The sequence below is a fragment of the Balearica regulorum genome, chromosome 7, assembly GCF_011004875.1.
Source record: "Balearica regulorum gibbericeps isolate bBalReg1 chromosome 7, bBalReg1.pri, whole genome shotgun sequence".
Classification (NCBI taxonomy): domain Eukaryota; kingdom Metazoa; phylum Chordata; class Aves; order Gruiformes; family Gruidae; genus Balearica; species Balearica regulorum.
Window position 1 is genome coordinate 18,701,052 of NC_046190.1, and position 19,810 is coordinate 18,720,861.

The 19,810-nt window shown below is 36.8% G+C and overlaps 1 protein-coding gene across 4 annotated transcripts in view; it reads right to left on the reverse strand.

Moving 5' to 3' along the window:
- TBC1D12 (TBC1 domain family member 12) overlaps positions 1–19,810 on the reverse strand; it is a 47,141-nt gene that overhangs the window by 7,385 nt on the left and 19,946 nt on the right. For 3 of the 4 annotated variants that reach the window (XM_075758268.1, XM_075758267.1, XM_075758265.1), the window contains exons 3-8: positions 14,049–14,105; positions 7,340–7,455; positions 5,278–5,360; positions 3,583–3,700; positions 3,143–3,249; positions 2,418–2,498 (exon numbers count right to left, since the gene is read on the reverse strand). In XM_075758268.1, the coding sequence (XP_075614383.1) occupies positions 2,418–2,498; positions 3,143–3,249; positions 3,583–3,700; positions 5,278–5,360; positions 7,340–7,431 (481 nt within the window). In that variant the 5' untranslated portion in view covers positions 7,432–7,455; positions 14,049–14,105. The remainder of the gene's footprint in view (positions 1–2,417; positions 2,499–3,142; positions 3,250–3,582; positions 3,701–5,277; positions 5,361–7,339; positions 7,456–14,048; positions 14,106–19,810) is intronic. The other variant, XM_075758266.1, reaches the window with a different exon arrangement.

A 19,810-nucleotide genomic window follows, 5' to 3' on the forward strand; every position in this document is an offset into this window, starting at 1 on the left:
TTAGTATCTCAGGAAAAAAGTTACCTGGTTCTAATTCTTGGAGTGCACTTCTGCAGTGCTACATACTTCAAGAGCTAAAACTGTCCATTGATACCTGGCATATGCCGTCAACTCCAAAGAGTGAGGCAAACTATCAGTAATTACTATTTGTCTACTCATTCTTTTTCAAGCCATACATCTTTACATCATTTAGACTTAAGACCAACAGGTTACCTTTTACTTCTAACACTCTATCCAGGCCCAGACTGGCCCTGCATTCACTAGAATTTGAACTTTGCCCAGCCCAGTCCTGAAAACTCTGTTTTCTTTCTTATCTTTTACTGTGACTACAGTTACTAAGTCTGTGCAAGAGCACAGAGTGAGAGCACTGCTTTTGATCTAAACATGATCCAGTGGGGTCTCACTTTTCAAATTTTTCATTCCTAATCAGCTCATTTGGTGGCTCATTTCAATCAGCAGCATTGAAATATACTCTGTATACTAGAAGAAAAAGGTGAATTACATCATTAGCACAAGAATCCAGCACTACTTCACCTGCAAAGTCAAGCATATTACTTTTGAAGTTATGCTTGTCTCACATCCCACTTTTACTGAAGGTACTTAAAATATACCAAGAAACCTCACTGAAGTTTCCAGAATTGACTGCACAGTTATGATCTGCAGAAGTTACCTTACTTGTAAGCTCTTGTTAGACTCAGATTTTTTTTTTTTTTTTGCATCCTTAAGAGTGGCATTCCTCAAACAGCAGGAAAGAAGGCAGCATTCATTCAAGAACCTCCAGCAGAAATTCACCTGGCCCTTGAGTTATCTCTATCCTGTCCTCTACACAGGAATGTGATACAAATACTAGTGATAGCAAGGAGAAAAAAAAAACATGGCACTTGGGGAAAAGGCTCTTTCAGAGGGCTTAAACCAGTCAAGAGCCATCATGGAAGTGGAAGATTGAAGAGTTTGATGAATAGGCTAAACAGAACCTGCTCTTCTGCTGAAGCCTGGAAAGCAGCGTTTTCTTCCAGTCCTCCTAAAACTAAGATAGTTGCATTCAGGAATGAGTGGGACTGCTGCAGGCTGTGGCAGGGGAATTTGGGAGAAAGAAGGCTATTATTACAAAGAAAGAACATACACAATCTAAAATAAAAAGTTCAAGATCTGCTGCTTAATCCCTCCTTTCTCTTTCAAAAGGAACAGGCATTGTATTGGTTAATTTGGAATCACTTCATTTTGGACAGTATCCATTTAGAGTGTTCCCAAGGAAGACTAATCTACAGTATAGAGCATAAGAAACTCTGAATTTATACAAGAAATTCAGTTCAACTCCAAAAGAGGAGTCATTGGGGGTCTTTTAAACAGATCTGACTGATAACACATCTTTTGATGAATGTCTTGTCTTTAAGACACAAAAAGATACTTTTCATACTCTAATCTTTATCTGCCAAAATAAAGTATTAAAAAGATTTGAACAGGAAAAATCTTCAGAACTACACAAATAAGTTAAATGAGGCTAAAATAATTGATCTTCCAGACTTTGCTACCAAAGATTAGTAATAAGCACAGCAGCCTGGCTTGCTTTTCAACCAAAGATGAAAATCCAATTACTCCAAGTTTTCTCTCTATTACTATAATGCCTAGAACACCTGACACAATCAAACTGGACCCTTCCCCCTTTCATTCCTATCCAGAGCTACAACCTTTCCAAAATAAACAACTTAAGCCTTCCCCCACATTCAGCCCACACCTCCGTAACAAAAGAACAAACCGCCACCCCACGAACTAAGAGGCATTGCAAACATGTTTTCCAAGGATAAACGTATTTGCAGTCATGTACACACAGACTTTTTTTTATAAACAGCTTTTCTCAAGACAAGCTTCAGATGAGTCACAGAGGTAGCCTTGGGAAGACTTGAATAATTTACAGTCAAAGTAGCCAGTTAGTCAGGGCTGGCTATTGCAAGTGCAAACAAAAAGTACTTCTGGGATTACAATGCCATTTTCTTTCCCCAAAAGAGAGACCAACTAGAAAAAGAAATAGTTATTTCATAGCAACTTGTACTGACAGTATCACATAAGACAACATTCAAATAAATGTTAACAGTTTAGTTTCCCATTTCTTTTTTTGGTACTTCATCTAAAATTTACCATGAGGGATTAGGCCCAATATTTCAGGAATTCAGAAGAAAACATATTCATTTGAAAGTAAACTAGCACATGCAATATTTTAATGCATCTTTTATTGATATAGTAAATACTGTTAAGCCCCTCACTCACTGACTTGTATAGGAAAACAAACATTTAAGTAGGGAATGACTCAGAGCGCATTTAACAAGTATTCCTAATGCTGCAATTACAGCTGAACTTGTGAGACTTTCCAGGTTTGTAAAAGTGAATTAGGAGGCTGTCTGACATTCAGGAGCTCTCACCTTCTATGTCATTCTCAGAACTTGTCTCACTGAAGCTCTTCCATCGTTCCTTAGCTCTTGACAAGAAGATTTCATAAAGTTCTGCAAGAAAACAAAACCAACAACGAAAAGGAAGAGATAAGTAAGAAAAGCACCCATCCAAAATAAAAGCACACTAGGTATTCTTGGCTTTGGTTTTGTTGCTTGGTTTCATCTTAACCACTGGGGGCATGGGAGAATCTATTACATGGTTACCACTAACCACTGGAGTAACACTATACACGCTTTTACTGTGTGCACTGTCTTATGATTTCCTCTGTGGTGAATACGCAAATTACAAGAGGGAAATCATGTCTTAAATAATTCGGATTTTTATTTTTGTGAATGGGTTAGAGCACTAAAATCATTAGTTATAGTAAGTAAAGCAATTCCTCTTTCCACCCCCTTAAGAAATCAAAGCTATAAATTCTCAATTTTAAACAATTTTTGGGGGAGGGATGGGGTGTGTGAGAGCACCACCTTAACTCTTATAAGACTAAAACGTTTTTGTAAGCAGGTTTTGAACCTTGTTTCCATGATTTACCAGGCTATGATGTGTAATTGTGAAAAAAACCTGTTCCTAAGGTTGTGAAACGCAGTTCTTCAAAAAGCAAATATACCCTGATTTTTTTTTTTAAAAAAGTTTGAATTTTTTTTTAAAATAACCAACTTAATTTTTCATTAAAATATGATCTGTTAAGGCATACCAGGAGTGATATTTAATTCGTTTCCCACAGCTAGACTCCAAACCTTCCCACGTACACTTGGGGGTAATCCCTGCCACCACAGCTCTCGAACTCTTCGCGTAGCACGCCTAAGATAGGGAATCAGAGGAGAAAAAGAAAAGAAAAAAAGAGGCACATATTGCACATCTTGTTTTCTAAAATCATTGGGCAACTTACAAGTAAAATAACATACTATTTCTCGAATCAGTATTTGGGGATCTCTGCTTATGCTAAAGCCCCATTAAAAATCCCCACCATTAAACTCCCATTTCACATTGCTCTGTAATGACCTCTCACTATATCATGGCAACAAAATCTGACTTCTTGACAAAACAGAAAGGAAAACAAAGTATACGGGTCCTCTGTTTCCAGAGGAGAAACAAGCCAACCTTGCCTCATTTACACAACAGAGCTCTACTCACATGCCTTCCCAGTTAGGTAGTATTTCATTGACCCAAATCACCATAGCACTAGCGATATTCTCTTCTTGCTTGAAACGCTCTCTCATTATTTTTTTCCTTTTATGTGCTTCTTTAATTTCTGTTAAGTGTAACATGTTAATAATTCTGCATTAGTGTATATAAATTAAGTAATTCAGCTATTATCTAATTATTTACACAATGTCTGAAAGAGGAGATCAAGGGTAAATTACAGTTGCACATGAGCTAGCTGGTACTATTTCTGTTGATTGTAGGTGTATTCCTCAGGATTTTTTTTTTTTTAATTTAAGCTATTTTTAAGTTACTCAAACACACAACAATTTAGACAAGCAAAAATCTGTCTAGAAAATTTTTAGCACTCTTCTGCAGTACACAGAATGACTTAAAAGCAAGCACATCAGCAGCACTGGTTTTCCTGTAGTGAATTTCATACCACATTCTACCAAAACCTTACTTATTACTTAGACTAATCAGCAATTATTATAGATATAATTATTATTCAAAAGTGCAATTCTATACCTATCTAAAAATTATTCAAATTTTACTAAAAATTCTCCACCTGGAAGGATTATGTATTTTCTCTTCTGGAAAGACGACCTAAGATCTGAGACAAAGCTACAATGCTGAACAAAAGAGAAGTATTCTGCCTTTTGCTAAAAAAGAATCTTTCTTATTAAAAAGGCTAAAAGAAAGATAGAGCAGTGCTATCTTGACATCACTAAGAACCACTGAAATTGCAGCAAGACATTTTCTATTTATGCGTGCATTAGACATATCAAGGGAGTAAACCAGCCATCCTCAGGAAACTGATACGCCTGACCCACTTCATTAAGTTTACTGAAGCTTTGTGTGTAGCAATAGTTAATTTAATGAACACCAGGGCACACATACCAAAAAAGTACACTGCAAAGATGCAGTTAGAGAACATGAACCACAGATCACACCTTACAAGATGCACACCACAACAGAGGAGTGAAATGAGTTGTCAAATGCCTTGGATTTCTTATGACGTCTTTCAGAGTAAAGTGCCACAGATCCACAGAGGATCAATCAGTTCAGAAGCTTGTATCTCTGAAAACAGCCTAAGCAAAACATGCAGCACAGATTCTTAAAATAGCTTATTCCCTGAATACTAGGCATAAGACTACAGAAGTCCTTTCAAGAACTGTTCATAGATTGACACAGCACCAGATGCTACAGATATGTTTAATTTAAAAAAAGATCTAGTGGGAGTGAAAAAACACCAATGTTTTCATCTGTCTTCACATTGCAATTGATCTTAAATTCCTAGAAAACAGACCTTTAAGCAGTCAGCTTTATTATACTTTGGCTTTCAGTGGCAACTGCAGCAACACAGCTTGAAAAAATAGTCTGAGTACCCAGAAAGTCTCTAGCTGATCATATTACACAAGTAGTTAAAAAAAAATCACCAAGTCTCTACTTAAAAATTAAAGAAAAGGTTAAACTGACTTCTGAATCTAGTTACATTCACTGTGGTGCAATAAGAAAACAATTTGATAATTGAGTTCTGTTTTAAATTGTGTGCACACATATACCGGAGAATAACCTAGATATTAAACAAGCTTGTTCTTTACTGTACCTACTAGCCTACAAGCCAGAAACTATTTTTGCTGCACAGTTAAAAAGAATTATAGCGATTATTGGCAGTTAACATACCTCGTTTTTTTGCCTCTGCCACCATCTCATCATATTCTTGTCGGTGACGTAAAGCCTCCTCCACTGATTTGGCAGGAAGATTTCTGAAAACAAGTTGTTCCTGAGTTCAATACACACAAACGACATTCTCAACCATTTCAAAATTGGGTTTAATTTGGCTTCTGTCTAAGGTGAGCTTTGGTGTTTCAGTAACAGCAGTAGAGGGCTTATTTATTCAGAACTACCGGATGTTTACTGCTTCTGTTTACTAGTTCTCCTATAGCTTCCCCAAAGTAGGGTTATTAGATTTGCTGAACATCTGGACATGCTCAAATGAAGTTTTCATGAAGTGACAAAAGAGAAATATAGATATTCCATATAAAGTTAGTTATTCCAATGCATTTCTGCACATGCATATTTTAATCATCAAATATACCTGCATATCAGTATTCCTTTTGTTCATATGAAATCTATGATGATGTCTTTTCAATAAAAGGTAAAGGTTTTTATTAATTTAAAACTCCCACAAGAGAACACAGGTTTACCAAAAGGAAGAAAGGATAGATCCTCACTTATGTCAGAGCTAAAGCTAAGGAAGCTTGCTGCAGAACTACCAGTTCACCAGCTTAAAACGTGTTTGGTTTTTGGCTGCATAGTGATCCCCTAATTGCCAAACACACACTTCCTTTTGACCAAGCAGACTCAATCTGTACCCAATCTCTAGTCTACTTTTGTTCAAAGTAAACAAAAGACAGTTTTTGGTTTTTTGGGTTTTTTGGGTGGGGTTTTTTCATATTAAAATGACAAGAAAGAAGTTTTCCACCTCTTCTTATACAAGTAGAAAAGATTGATCACTTTATTAATAATTTCCAATGGAAGTGAGAACAGAATAAACTTTTAAGGATGAGATGTAGCAACACATTACATACTTGGGATGGCACTCCAATCTGAAACAAGTGTTATTTGTAAAAACACATTTCTCTAAGTTTGTGAATTGTGGTATTTTGAAAGTACAGAAAAGCATCAGCAAACCAGTTACTGCATATCCTACTCTCCACCACACAGTAAGAGAAATAATGCATTTACAAAAAATAATCACAGCAATCCATACCTCCATTCAGGATATTTCTATCTTAGCATTGAATGATCTTATATACCACTAGAGAGAATCTTGAAGGAAACACTGTATGTTTTATTTTCCATTTCCTAATTTAAATTGGTTAGAGCAAACATTTAACAGTGCCATCACAAGCTTTCTCAAGGTGCAATTTGAAAGCTTTGCTCACCTCACAGCATGTGTTCCTAGTCAACAGGTCCTCCTCTTTTCTTCAAATTGCTAAAATACACTGACCAATTTATTACCATTTTTTCATTACTATTCTTATTTGTACTCAATATAGTTTTTGTTGCATCTTCATCTACTGTTTCCTTGCTTTAAGCTGCAGTTTTAAGGAGCTACAAAAACACAGCTGGAGCAAGGGCAAGGAACAGTTTCAGTGAACACCACCATCTCGATACCAACAAAGCATTTAACTGTAGCCACCAGATACAAAATGAGCATTCAGCATTTGTGACAAGAAGGTGCTTCTTGTGTTTCAAAGGCAATTCTTCTCACGCCTGCTGTTACCCACCTAATACCTTTTCTCTCTTTTCTTTTTTTATAAGAATTCTTCTGGTAAGCCACGTCCAGACTTGCTGTAGTGACAACTGCCACTGTTAACTCTTCCCGACTGGTATAGAAAATTCAGTTCCCAGAATGGGGGAAGGAGAAGGGAGTGCACGTTGAGATGGCAGGGAAGAAATCCATAAAAGTCTTCAGGAATTTTCCTGATTAAGGATACCCACAGCACTGTCACAGGCAGCTGTGTTATACAGTAGATAACAGACTGGTGGCCCCGTTACAGCGAGAAAGAATTCCTCATGTAGACTATAATACACTTAAAGGTTCTTCTAGAGGTATTTGTTAGGCTATTATCTGGGATAGAATAATCCAATGATACTTTCCTATAAGACTTGTAAAGCTCATCAGAAGCATATCTAACAAATTCAGTCATCATCAGTTGCACAGCAGAATCATACTTACGCTGGTCGATCCTCCAGAATCAAAGCAGTAGTTGAAAGTGGTTCAAATTCAATATTTTTACGTCTTGCTGATGGGGGTGGAGGTTTATACATTCTTCCTGTCCGTGCTTCATATTCCTAAACAACATTATTGATAAAAATTAAATCTCAACTTTCAATCTCATTTCTAATTAGTAAACATAATATTACTTGTTTAACACTTACATAATTTACTATCATATTTTTTAACATTAAGACAGCAAGGAGCTAACATTACAAGTTGGAATTTATTTATAGCTTTCCAGGACTGCTAAGTAAAGATGAATAAGAAAGTAGTTTCTTGTATCGACTCAATCTTTGATCTATTCTAGTTCAATATTACTACTGAGCATCCAAGGATCAGTTCAGTTAGGAAATCAGCATAATCTTCCCAAACTAATTAGTGCGCAAGTATATTTAAATAATCTGTGAAGTTAACAAGAAAAACCCCAACAAAAATGGCTAACCAAGAACATGTGCCTCTTCCCATTTCTTTCCTTTTGAATCTAGCCACCCTTAAGATCTGGTACCCCTCACATTTCTGAAGCCTTTAGCAAGACTATCAGACCCACATTATCCAGAACTACCTACACCGTGCTCAGTGACAATATAACAATATTTATCATTACAAGTCTGTTTCACATCATTTCTTCCTCAGAGGTTAAAACATGCAATCTACTTCAAAATATTTAAGAGCCTTTAATACAGAGAAGATTCTTAGGCAGAAAGAATCCCATTCCTTTTTCCACAGAGCAACTCAACAAAGCAGAAACACAAGAGGTGAGACAGTCTTTAGGAAAAAGGCTAGATAGAGCCAGAAGAAACCCTCAAGTCTCATGTTCCCTCTTTTTTAGCTGCTGTAAATAAAAATTTACTGCCAAGTTACTGGGAAACCCATGATTATGATCCAGCAAATCTTATAAGGTTATCTGTGAGAAGACTTATTCCCAAACCAAGTTAGCTTGCAGGTTCACACTCTCCTTACACACGAAGGCTAAATACTAGTTTCTCTGCAAGTCTTCCACATGCTGGAAGTCAAACATAGAATAGTAAGAGCTGAAAAAAATCATCTTTTTAAGAGCACAAATTCAAGGTACTTTAGTAACATACCTTCACAGATCACACAGCTCTATTCTTAAGCACAGCCAAGTGAGATCTAACTTGCACAAGCATTTTTCTATCTAAAGACAGTTTGTTCTTGTGCATCTGCTGCTTTAATAATTGTGTAAGTAAATTAAGTCTCAGATAAACATAAGATATTTAGGTTAAACTCACCAAAAAATAAGAAAAATGATAAATTACTAATTAGGTCATACATCTTCCCAATCAAATGTAACAATCTTCTCTAGAAACGTCTCCAAAATGAATCTCACACCTAACACACAGCTTCTTGTGCACATTAGTTGTCCCAGGGAGAAAGAGGGGTTTACACATCCAGTGTTCATTGACAGCATTACAGAAACAGAGCTGACAACTTTAAAGCTATTAGATAGCTTAAAGGTTCAGTACACAGTTGAAGTCCATAAAGTTAAATGGGAAAAGGCCTCTTACAAACGTGACAATCCAGTCTCAGATTTCCAGAGAAGGCACAAAGTGTCTGCTCAACACTAAGGTGGCTCAAAGCTTGCTGCTCAACAGCCTCCTTGGCCTATCCATTTCAACGATCTTTAACAAAATTTCTGTTCTTCCACATTGGGCGTAACACGTCAAATGATCGAAAAAGTATAATCTCAATGATGTCATGTTAATCTCATCTCACGAGGAAGTTAATCAGAATCATTGAGGTTGCAAGATCATCTTGTCCAGCCTCCCTGCTCAAAGCAGGGTCAACTGCAGCAGGTTACACAGGGCCTTGTTCAGCCAGATTTGTAATATCACCAAAGATGGAGACTCCACTCTTGCGAGGCAGAGGCTACAGCACCTGGAATTCCCAAGTGGTTTCCCATGCAAATACTAACCAGGCCCAACCTGTAAGCTTCAGCAATCAGAGGAGATCAGGTGCATTCAGAGTGGTAAGGCCATACCCCTTATATGCCACCATACTTTTCAGATCCTGAGGAGTTATCTGGACTTCTTGCCCTTTTTCTAGTTTGTGGGAGTTAGAACAGTAGTTTAACTGATGAGAAAAGGCAATTGCACCTCCACAAAACAAGACAAAGAATGGTTTTGAAACATTCTCAGTATCTTTTGAAGTGGTTTCCACTCCTCCCCCCCGCCAAGTCTTCAGCCATCCTTCCAGCTCTCTACCCTTTAACCACTGTATCATACTCTGCCCCATGGCAGCGTTCCAAATAACTCATGTTGCTGGCACCCTGGAAAGACAGGCACAAACCTAGAGCAACCAACCTACTATTTCAACTAGAGGAGAAGCTCTGTTACTTTTCTGTCTTCAAGAAAAGCCCAAATATGCACCTTGTAAAGAAAAAGAATGAGCCACTTTGTGCTATCATCACTTATACATACATTCACACTAAAACCCTAATGCTTTGTAAATACAATGACTTAAAAGTTACTAGCCAACTGTTCTTAAATACAACTTAGAACTAAGTATTTCTAAGTCTCTGGCCAAGAACGGTGGTTATACAAATTTCCTAGAACATACTCCTCTCCTGAAGGGTAATTCCCAAGACCACTTTTCATTGAAAATAATATGCATCCAACATCATTTGGCACATTCAAACAATTATCTTGAACATCTGGACATACAGGATTGGTAGAGTTCTGTTGTAATTCATATCAGCGTGAGAAAAATCAGAAAACCAACATTCACTATATAAATGAATACACATGGTCTTAAGCCTAAAATTATTTCATCCCTCCCAAAACCACAGAAATGTTATTGGCACTCCTAATGTGCTTTATACCTCAGGGTACTCCAGCATATTCTTAAATTAGGAATGCATCCTGTGATAGCACCTGGAGGTCAGCATCCAGGCTGCGGTACAGTAGCAATGCCATCCCTCATATTGTTTGTAGAAGTTCCAATTTACTTTCATACTTTCCAGTACTTTCTACAAGATCAAGTTCATTTAGTGGTCAGATATGAGGAAGCTCAAATGGTACCAACCTTTTCAACATTCCCACATACCTAATTTGTATGCAAGTTAAATAAAAAAGCATTGCAAGATGGATGTTAAAAGTAAAGCCACTCTCCCCTTTTTATTACAAGCAACACATCTGAATGGTGCTAGTGCTTCTGGTTATCGTACATGCTAAGAACTGATATACTATTTCCAAAGCAACAGAAAAAGGGAAAAAAATCTTCAACAGGGATTTCCACAAAAGGCAGAACTCAACCACCTGTGTTTCTGGAAGTACACTTTATGAACAGTTGCCTTTTGCAAGAAAAGAACACATGCACAGAGAAGGAAAACTTAAGTGTTACTAGAAGGAGTCAAAGCAGAGATCAAAATAGCTTCAAGCTCAAACTGCCATGGCTGCATACTCCCCAAGATGAAATATATTCCAAAGTATCAGAACTTCCCAGTGGTAGATGCTTCTTCCTCAAGAAGCTTGTGCTCTAGGAAACTTATTTGAAGATTAGATCCCAGAACCATCAGACATGCATGGAACTCACTAGTTTGTGTAACTAAACTATCCTTTTTTTCTGGAGTATTTTGTATGACTAGATGATAACAATCCAATAGTCTTAACCACACATTTGATGCAGAATCTAAAATTCTTAGCATGGGATAAAAAGCCTGAGTTGACACAGAATTTCACTGCAAAAGATGTGAGATAATACTCTTCCTTAACAAGCTAAAAATACAATTTAAAGTCAAATGCCTTGTCAAATGCTTAATATGCAAGGCATATGCCAGAGGATAAAACAGTTGACAACTAAGATTCAAGAGTATGTAAAATCTGTTTATGAAAAAAAAATTGGGAGTGTCACATGTATGGTTTCAGTAGTTTAAGGAATATTGTTAAAAAATTCCTTATTGTAGCATATCTGGTATTTATTAAAAGACACAGAACATGTCACAATCCCAAAAGAAAAACAAATTTTAGCTTTAACAGAAAGTAATAACAGTCATCTCCTTAAGGCTGGAACTGTATCCTCTCATCTACTATCAATAATAAACTTGTTAAAAGGCTAAAAGCATGTTTTTCCTGAAAAACACTGTGACAATATATTTAAGAGCACTATGATATGTGCAGGGACTTGTATTTCCAGTATTTATTCCTACAGAAATATAGATAAGCCTATTAACCTACAGACAGATAACACATGAATGCGGCTAGGAAAACAGTCTTTTGCTTCTAAACTGCCTTTGTGCTTAAGAAGATATCTCTATCTAAAATTGTAACTTCTTTACAAAAAAATAAAACAAAAAACCCACCACCACAAAACCTGGTGTTTTAAACAAAAGAAAAGTAATACACCTGCACAGGTCTTTACTGCCTGCACCTTTTTGATACCTACAGGGAAAACAAATGAAACTGAAGCTTCTTTCATCCTTCCTCAGAACAACAATAAAGGACAACTAGACCATTCAGGGCTATTTTAGATCTCTCTAAACAGGACTGGATTGCAAAGTTTAACATACACATAATTGCCCATAGCTGCTGCTTCCAGCATCTAAGCAAACTAACTTACAGAAAGGAAAAACAGCTGCACCACAGCATTCCAAAAGCATTAGTTGACCCTAAGTGGGGTATGCTTGTGGGGATAAAGAATTTAACTAAGTGTGCACATAATGATTCCATTTTAGAAGACAAACTTGCATCTACAGTGCCCAAACTATAGGGCTTTAAAGGAATAAATATTGACCATGAAGTTTAACATGCATCTTGCTGGGATAAGTTTTGATCTATCTAGGATCCAACAACAAAAGCTGAACTCTTGGAAACGAGTGATAAAAGCTGTGGATTCCAAAGGTTGTGAAAGTCCTCAGAGTCCTGAAAGCACCAATTATACAGATTAAGCACCACAGATCCAACTATGTTTTATGTATGCTGGAGGAAAAAGTGACCCGATAGTGGAAGTTAATTCAGTGTTGCCTTTTTTAAGGATTGCCTCTATTTAAAGTAGATGTCAAGGCATAATACTCCAATTAAACAAAGAATGCACCCTGTGTATTACAGTTCCTTTTAATATGCTTTACTCCCCCCAAAAAAAATCTAAGGCTAATATTGAAACAGGTTTTATTCAATCAATCATGACTTCTGTTGAGGAAACAATGACAATCACCATATATTCTGCAAGTGATTTTAAACCTCTCTCCCCTCTGCCCACACATATAATTCTGTGGAGCAGATGAGCCTCTAAAAACATCTGTATGATCACTTTCACAATGTTGTACAGCTAACTAGAATTATCATTGGAAAGATTATTTCTCCTCCTTTCAAGCAGAATTGATCATCCAAGAATGGAAGCATTAACAGAATCGCGCTTAGGAGGGCACCCATCTACATCACTTTAATAAAACTAATAGAAACTTTATGCAAGAAGAATTTCTGCTAATACAGAAGGATTCCTTCCTATGTCATCATGTGCATATTCCCTGGGTTAAGTGTTAAAATTGCTGAGCTAGAACTGGTTACAAGGTGATTAAAAACAAAGTGCTTATAGCAAGAGTAGATGTCACTGAAAAAATCTGTGAGTCATAAACTAGACATTTTCCCAGAACTAAGAATGCCAGATGCTACCAGGACAGACAGAACAGTACTTTATTTCCTAACTTGCAGCTGATATAGGAAGAATGTACAGGTTCCTGCAGGAAGGAGGGAAAAATACTAATCCTCACATAATACACAAGAACAGCCAAACAGACACTGAAGAGTTTCTAGGTCAGCCTTCCAAAGTAATGCCATCCATCTTCAATTGTTCATTTACTTTATTTTTTCCTCAATTGGATATTTAAGAAGTTGCATCAAATTTCTACCTTTTGTGGCTTACAAAAGAGCATGAAGCCAGGGCTTCTAGGCCCAATAAAGAAGAGCTGAGAGTGGCTGGACCCTGTAACGTGAACTGGAGGCATCACATATCAAGTAGCAGTTACATTGCTGCTCTGTTTCACAGAGCCAGAGCAACAGATCTACAGAACTAAAACGCTAGTTTGTACTATTCCTGTTTAACACAGAGTGTGAGATTAGATTAAAACTTTTCAAAGTAACAGGAATGTGCATTGGACCAATTTCAGGATATCAGTCACAGCAAATAGAAGACATAACAGCATATAACGAAAGTTTCAATAGCCGCACTTTTCTAGGTTTCCAATTTCATATTGGAAATAGTGATTAAAAGTATCTGGAGATCTGAAGTGCCACTGTTAATAGCTTGTGTGACAGTGATGGAAAAAAAAGATTCCAGGGTATCAATTTTCAAAGCTAACACAAGGTGTTAAATATTACGAATTAAGTGTTTTAACAACTTTTACCATTAAGCAAGGAGACACAGCAAAGTAAATTACTGTCAAGCTCTAGCATTACTTATTTCCTGCTATTCAAGAACATGCAATATAAACAATAACAAACAATAATACTCTATCCCTTTAAGTTGTTAGTGAGATTCATGTGTGAAGTTTATTTGTTTATTTTACTAATGGTATCTAATGAGTTGATGGTTAGTGCCATAAGATATTCATGCTACTGTGAAAATGTGATGTTTGTTCTATTTTAATGAGTGCTACATAGTCCCATGCATGGCATTGAATACAACTAGAAAGAATATATATTAAATTTCATACCCCTGTGTTTAATAGACTGAGAGCAGATACTGACGCAAGACTGCCAGAACTGTCATCCTAATGAGAAAAACAGAAGCAAAGCCTTAGTGAATAAATGAAGGAAAATACCATAACAATATAGCAACATGCAAGCCAAAATTTAAATTCACATGTAGAGTATTTACACTCAATGTTTGAAGAAACATAGATGTAGCTGTTCCTGTGTCTTCTCCAGCCCTCAAGACACATAGACTTCCCACTTGTGCATGATGCATATAGACATCTATTGGACTATTTTGCTGTTTTAATTGAAGTTTTATATTTTCTACAATCAGCACCTTTGCCCAAAGGGAGATATTTTTCCATGGCACTTCTCAGGTGCATGATGAAAGGCATTCCCTGATACACCATCTCTCTCTAGTCCACATCACCCATAAAAGTTACACTTACTTAAACACTAGCCTTGGAAGATAGGCTGTTAAAAGGGAAAGAACAAAATGTTATCTATAGGTTGACACAAGAAAATAGAAACTGTTTGCTCTGAAAATGAATCTTGAAGACCTTGGCTTCATTCAGCTCATGTTAGATCGCATCTCACACCCAAATAGATCTTCACCTATAAGCTAGTTAGCTTTAAAAACTTATAATGAATACTCAAGAATAGTGGAGAAAGGGAAAAGAAACATACCTGGACTTGGGTAAGCACTTGGCAAGAAAACAAGTACTAGGGTAACTTTCAATCAGAACTTTCACATTAAGCGTTTGGATTTTTCTATTTAACATGAGAGGGTAGAAAGTGTCATTACATAGCACAGTAACTTAGAGTGGGCCTTCAAGTCCCACGCCTTCCCTCCCACCGTGTTATAATTAGTATTTCTAAAGTGAAAGCTCAAAAATGGACTACACCTTAATCTCACTGATGAGCATTAAGATACATTTGTAATGCTTTGAAACAGTAATTTCAATAGAAATAAATAAAGAGTAAGATTCTGAGCAGCAACCTGAAACCCCTCATACCACACTGGAGCAAGGCAACTAGGCAAAAGCATGCCCAACTACAGGAGACCCTGTACAACCACAACTCTGCAGATTTCCATTCAAAAGTCAAAGCTGGTTTGCTAATGGAAAAGTCAAGCTTAAAGGCATATGGGTGGAGAAAGAGAAAAAAAAAAGATGATACAGTCATTGCTTTTAAGCATTGGATGACAGCACCTGTAAGAAGGTAAATAAGCTTTTTATCATGCCTTCAACATTATTTCTGAACATACCTGCACTGTTCTTGTATCACGCATACCCCAGACTAATAAAAAGCATTTTAAAGGCCTCCTTCTCCCTTGTCATACTATTTTCTCCTTTTCAGTACTTAAGTACCATGCCAGCCTCAGAAGAATAAGGCTTATATAAAAAACCCAAAACCACACTTTACCACTTGAATCTTTCTGCTAAATCCTATCCTTTTGGAATTTGACACAGCCTGCCTAGATGATAACTTTGCTACTGCAGCACCTCAAAGTCATCAGCATAAGTCTGCTTAACCTGCAAAAGCTCACTTAAGAGAAGAATAAACCAATTATTTTTATCTATGTCATCCTTTGCTGAAGAAATTCAAAGACCCAATAGAGGCAGAAGCATCCTATTAAAAAGAGAATCCAGAAAACCCAAAAAATCTAGTATCCCACTAAATCAAAGTAAAAGAGGTTCTATCATTTTTATTACCTCAAGATTATTTCCATATTCTTTCCCTAAAACCCAGCAACTTCCAAGGACAGAAATGAAAATACATACAATGGTTATGCCTTCTTTTTCAAGCTTTAGGAAGAGAAAGTTTGCTTCGATACTTTTCGTAGTTGACCTCAAAGACTTTTTCTTAAAAATACCAACAATCAGAAGAATTCACATCAGAGTAAACACCTCTCATATTTTCAAAGCATTAGTCTCATGCTCACTGTAGAGTACTTCCCTGAAGATACATTTGTGCCACCAACATAGTACTGAGATCATAAGAAAATTCTCTTTGACAAGTTTTCCTTGTCAAAGCATCTGGGTAAGCTCTGGTACCAGGAGCTGAACTGTATTTTACATCCTTTATGCAAACAAAAGGAGAGATGTTTGTCTCACTGAGGTCCTACCAGTCTCATTACCACTTTACTGACAAGATAATCATTGCAAAAGTCTAAACCACTGGGCAATGTCTTTGAAAGACTTCAACATAACACTTTGTTTTACCTCTAGCATAGCATTTTACCAACTACATGTATGGCTCGGGAAAGATCACAGACATTTCTTGAGCATCTGACCACTACAGTGTTTACAAAGAATACCATCACAGCCTTCTGACTGCTGCTAGTTGACAAATTATTACTCAGGTGTTACACATTCCTTGCAAGACCCAATACCCCCATGTATTGTCTGTCCTGGTTTCAAGACAGTTTGTTACCAATGTGTTTCTACCTATAATCTGCTAAGCAGGCAGAACTCTTGCCTTTCTCTTCTCTCCAGTAGTAGTACAAGAACCACTCCTATGAAAAAGCATCTAGCACTGTATTTACCTACTTCTTTCAGATATTCAAATCCTTAGATTTGTTGGCAAACATGCCATATACACTTTTTAACCATTAGGAGCTTCAGGCATTGTTAAACTGAAACAACAAAATTGAAGAGAAGAGTTAATATTGCAAGTTAGAAGGTCTGAGTCATATGAAAACAGATTCAAAATGCATCTGTTCCTCTAAAAAGGAGCCTCTGACAGCTCTTGTCCCTGGGAGACCAGGGGAGTTGTGCTGATTCAATGAATGCAATTTCTGTGTTAGATTTCAGACTGGAGATAACAACATCAGAAAAATATGCAAGTGAAGACATTGGTTTTTAGCCATCGAGTACTGTATTTTACTTTTTTAAAAAAAATTTCAGAGCTATCCAAAAATAATATTTTCAGAGGTTAGTTATAGGACAGTGACCCAGTCATTAAAATCAGAGTTAGTATTTAACAGACTGTCTAAAATTAATACCTTCCATTTTGTACACAAGGTAACAGCTTTTGGAAAAGATGGCTTTACTTCACTTCTGAATAAGCAACCATTTCTAAATCACTGCAAGCTTCCCATGGTGTCAGATTTGCATAGAAGCTTTTTTCCCCTCCTCTTATTTAAGACTGTCACTGACAGTACTTTGTTAAAACTGCTGATAAAGTGAATTTGGTGTGTGTGTTACTTTTCCTTATCTTGTGATGTGTATTTCCATATTTTGGGTTTACTTTAATTCGGGCACATTAGGAAAAAGTCACCATGTTGCTTTAAATAAATTAATAAAAAGTATTCAGGACTAATAAAAAGCCAAGAGCTAAACTTAATGACTTGATATTCAGCATAATTTTGATCATAAATTAAAAGCTCTTTTCTTTAACCATAAGCACAAAAAATTAAATCTTACATTTTTTAGACAGAGCTTGCACTTCAGTCAATACACACCAAAATGTTATACATCAGCCCACAAGTCAGTTTCTGCTTTAAATGCTTCTACATTAAAATATTTCAGCAGTCTAATTTAAAGCAGATTTCTGTACAGACCAAAAAGAATTTACCAGACTGATCATCAATGACCACATTTTTGTTATAGTAGCCAGTTTTATTAGCTGCAGTTCATGAAAAAAAGGCACACTTCCTAAAATCAAACGCATTTGACATTTGCAGTCCTAAGGAGCTGCTATTTTCCCTTTTTAAATTAAAAAAAAAAACCCACCAAAAAAACCCCAAACACGAAACAGTGAAAGAAGGAAGCCCAGAGGAGGGAGATGTCCAGCAAAAGAGCTGGCCTCAATCACATCCTGCTTGGGCAGCTCTAAATCCAAGGAGAGGTGAACGTGCCAGCAGCTGCGAGTGGGGAGATGCAGCTGCCAAGAACTTTCAACTCCTGACCCAGTTTGAGCTGGAACATCTCGCCCCAAGCACACTGATGGCAGCACAGCTGCAGGGGACTCTGCCATCTCCCCAGCCAGGCAAACCCTGCAGGTTACTCCTCAACAAAAATATTTATCATCTTCTACATATGCTAAGAAACTTGCAAAGGGATTATTTGCAGTGATATTCATTAGACAGTCTCTGAAGGCAGAGTTGGCTAGCATCATTGTCTGAAAAAATGTCTGAAACAGTATCCCAAGTTCAGTTTCCAGATTTTCTTGGAAGTTATTCAAGCCATTAGAATCACCACCTGACTTCTCTGGAGAGGCATATATAGCAATGTCTAATTTATAGACAGAGACTGGGAGCCTCACGCATTCATTTAAATGTAATTATCAATTTACTGCATTGCCCTTACCAAAAGAGGGATAACAAAGGAGGCTTCCACAGCCATGATGGAGGTAGGGCATGTGAGCTCTACCACCCTTTTGACTATAAATATACAATCCAATTTTTTTTTCTTGTTTTACTAATAGGAAAATCCTTTATCTTTGCAATATTGCCATAAAGCTTTAAGTATTACCCTTACCCAAAAGACTTCCTCCTTCCATTAATTATGAAATTTTTCCTGTCGTGAGTTAATTTTTCCTGCAATAGGGCTTCTTAAGATCTCATTTTTCACCTGAAGGATGCTGACTCACTACTGAGTTTCCTTAACCAAGGGTTTATTTGCACCCTCCCAAAGCCGGCCACTGGCATCGGTAAAGTCACAGAACTTTGTGTTCAACCACAGAGAATGCCATAGCTGTTCAGGAATGGCAAGATTTGTTGCTAATAATAAACTACTGTAAACTCGCTCAACAGGCAGCTTGTCTACAGCTTAAGCCTATTCTACTTGTGTAGTCTTACACCTATGAGCTCATTTTACAAGAGCTGTTACACAATGAGTAGCCATCATTATGACCACAGATGGCTTAAAAAATTGGGGAAAAAATGTGGGTTTTGTATTTCAGATCACAGTTGATCCCTTGACTTCAATTTAGAAAGTCAGTGTGGAAGTTTGTAGAGACACTCCATGTATGATAGGAAGTATTCTGCCAGGTTCACAGAATTACTTGTGAACAAAACATAATCATATTTTTATCAACTTCTTAAAGGCCTCAAAACTGCATTCTTGCCTCTCACATCTCCTACATAGTGAGGAATTTAGTCTAGGGACTATAGTCAGCCATTCAAAAGTGAAGATACTATTTTCCACTGATCTTCAATACCCAAGTGTGCCTATAATTCATTCTAACACATCATCAGCTTAGCAAATTTGAACATTTTTGAGAAAAAAAAAAATTGGCTTTTCTTCAAAGGCATATGCACAAGGAGCTATATTGTAAATTTTAAACACACATGCAAGACATTTGACATCTGTTAAATATTGAGACATTGGGGTAACCTCAATTTCTCAGGTATCGTAGATCTAACTCTGTGCAGAGTAGTCAATCTAGATCCTCCTTTGATAACTGTATATCTTAACTCATGATGCTTTAGCTAAATTAAAAGCTAAAAATATTAGCTATTACTGACACTATTACTTAAGATTATATAAATCCAATGGTGACCCTAATCTGGCAACCATTATAACACAAACCACATGACTAGTGGCTAGGACCAACTCAATCATCTTTAAAGACAATAAATTGTTTTAATATATTTACTTTTCTGCCAATTTGGAGAAGTTAAAAAAAAAGGTGAACACTACAGTTTAAAAAAAAAACCAGTCACTGAGGGACAACAGGCTAAGAAAATAAAACTGCAAAAGAAAATTCTGCAGATTATGACCTGGTCTCCAGAACAAACATCTATACTACTAGAAAACAGGAAGCAGATGACTGG